At 49.0% G+C, this 2,659-nt stretch overlaps 1 protein-coding gene across 1 annotated transcript; it reads left to right on the plus strand.

The window, feature by feature from the left end:
* The first annotated feature begins 1,184 nt into the window (after positions 1-1,184).
* On the plus strand, positions 1,185-2,378 carry LOC135376602 (uncharacterized protein K02A2.6-like). The gene has a single exon (XM_064609126.1). The coding sequence runs from the start codon at positions 1,185-1,187 to the stop codon at positions 2,376-2,378; it is 1,194 nt and encodes a 397-aa protein (XP_064465196.1).
* Positions 2,379-2,659: the final 281 nt, after the last annotated feature.

A 2,659-nucleotide genomic window follows, 5' to 3' on the forward strand; every position in this document is an offset into this window, starting at 1 on the left:
CTTTACCGTCGTCAGTGGAAACGCGATTTCAGGAGGAAGTTGTTTCCTTGATCACTGCATCTTTGAACAAGTTGGACATTCAGCAAGCTACAAGGTAGGATTTATTACTGCAACAACTGGAGAAGTACATACATACTTCTTGACCAGCGAAGAAAGAAGTTCCAATACAGTTAATGCCGTTTTTGCAAGTTCGTGACGAACTTTCCACAGTGGAAGACACCGTTTTCCGAGGCGACACAGTAGTAGTACCAGAATCTCTGATGCAACGTGTTGAAAGATGAGAATCCCTGAAAAGCCCTTAGCCAGCTGTAGGACTCGAACCCACATCTTCTGGATTGCCGGTCCAGGGCTCTACCAATTGAGCTAAGCTAACACGCCTTCTCAACGACTTCCAGGGTGCGTCATCTGAAGGGACAAACCAGCCACTCTCTCTCACTCATCCTCCTTTCACTCTTACATTTTTGCTCACTCACTTTTGAGGCCTTGTATGTGTTTGTGCTTTCTATGTTGTTCCAGCCTCAGAACATCAGTTCTGTCTTGTGCAACGTGTTATTGCAGCAGCACATGAGTCTCATCCCGGAATCGTGCAAACAAAGCGCTCCTGCCAGATCCTGCTTTCTCATGTATTCCGGACGCTAAGTGATCCCGAAATTACTGCCGTGACGACAATTCTTCAGAAGACGGTACAATATGCAGTTTTAGAAGCGTAGGAACGCTTACGTGTTCCTGTGAGTAGCTTGTTCCAGAAATTCTTCGGTCACCGTCAGGAGTCGCTGGCAGGTGTCTTGAGAGGTATCGGTTGGCACTTAGCGTAGCTCGGACTATAATCTACAGGTATTCGTCGCAGGTCTCCGCTTCCATGTCTATCTCGTCATCTTCGACGATGGCTGCCATTTCGCGGTCCATGTCGGCCAGGAGAGATGCTTTCGAAGTGAGCTGAGAAAGCTTGAGCTGCAATTCTTCCATAGACAGAGATGCTCGACGCAATGCATCATGAATGTCCTCTGCAAGCTTCGTTATACAGGAACGAACTGGGGCTCGAAGCTTCTGGAGTCGTTCCATGTTCCTGTTCTGTTCCTGGAGTCCTTTCGTCAGTAGTCCGTATGAGGCGACGCCTCCCGGGTTTCGGCACCAGAATGTTAGAAAGGAGCAGGAATCAAGCTTTAGGTAACCTTTAATGGCAGATGACTAAGACCGACTGTGCGGATGACGATGGGAACAACTGCACAGGCCACGAGCGTCCTTTTTCTTACAGCATCATCTGTCAGGCGACGGACAAGTCCGCCAAACCAGTGCCAGCTCCACTACAGCCAGTGCCCTTGCCGGCGAAACTTTGGCAAAAGCTCGCAATAGATATCGTAGGACCGTTCCAGTCAGCCCCGTACAGCGCAAGATTTGCAATTACCTTAATGGATTATTACACTCGCTGGCAGGAGGTTGGGTTTTCGTCAAGGATAACTACAAAAGTGGTAATCGACTTCTTGAACCGTGCTTTCAGTAGGGAGGGATTGCCCGACGAATTAGTGTCGGATCATGGGCCGCAGTTCACTTCAGCTCTCTTCGCTAAATATCTTGAAGAACGAGGCATCAAACACAGGTTCTCGTCCGTATACTCTCCACAGGCAAATGAACTCATTGAACGTTTTAACAGAGTGCCTAAAGATTATGTGCAATTGGCGCTCTTGCAGCAAAAACCGATACCACAGACCGTTGTGGAGTACCTTGGTTTAAGCCATATCCAAGGCAGCAGACTCCAGTTCAATGCCGCAGAATCTCATGTTCGAAAAACAGTGCATGAACGACAGATGAAGATGAAACGGTATACGGATTTGCGTCGCAAAGCTAAGGTATCAACATTCAGGCCAGGACACCTTGTAAGGATCAGGATGGAAGCAAAAAGCAAAGGAATGCCATCTTACTCCAAACCGTTACGAATGAAGAAGCAATGTGGGAAGAATTCCTTTTTGTTACAAGACAATCGCATTTGGAATGCGTCAAAACTGGTTCTCGTAACTCCAAACGAGCACCATCAAGACGATGAACGTCTCAGCGACAGTCGCAGCGTGGAGTGGCCGCCGGTTGGGAGTTTCGGGTCGACAATCTCCGCAGGAGCTACAGGACCTGCGCCGGAGGCAGCATCAGCACAGGAGCAGCTGGATGAAGATGGGTTAGCATCGAATTTACCGGCTCCGATGGAACAAGAGCCAACAAGCGGTGAAGCCACCAGGATTGGGACTCCGAACGAGGCTATATACATGCAGGACCTCTTCAAGATGGAGCCTCATCTAACCAAGAGCATGCTCCGGAAGGCGACGCACCAGTTCAGGGCGTACCGCTCCGGCACTCAACTCGTAAGAAAGGACTACCAGGAGCTCTGAGGGACTTTGTGCTGGACTCAAGTTTTTGATTTGCAAATAAGTTGTAGTGGACAAGCTTTACGTTCGCTTGACGTTGGTCGGATTTTTTCGTTTGTGTGTGGGTGATTTTTTTCCCCAAGGGGGAAGGGTTTTGTGTTATAAAGACGACGAGGAATAAAGGATGATGACGATGAGAAAGGAGGGAATGCGGACGTGTTCCTTGGGCTCCGATAGAACATATGGACTCGTCGAGTGCCGACGCCGTGTCGCCTAAGAGCTGTTGCATACGGCGAAGTAGCTGT

The sequence above is a fragment of the Ornithodoros turicata genome, unplaced genomic scaffold, assembly GCF_037126465.1.
Source record: "Ornithodoros turicata isolate Travis unplaced genomic scaffold, ASM3712646v1 ctg00001172.1, whole genome shotgun sequence".
NCBI lineage: Eukaryota > Metazoa > Arthropoda > Arachnida > Ixodida > Argasidae > Ornithodoros > Ornithodoros turicata.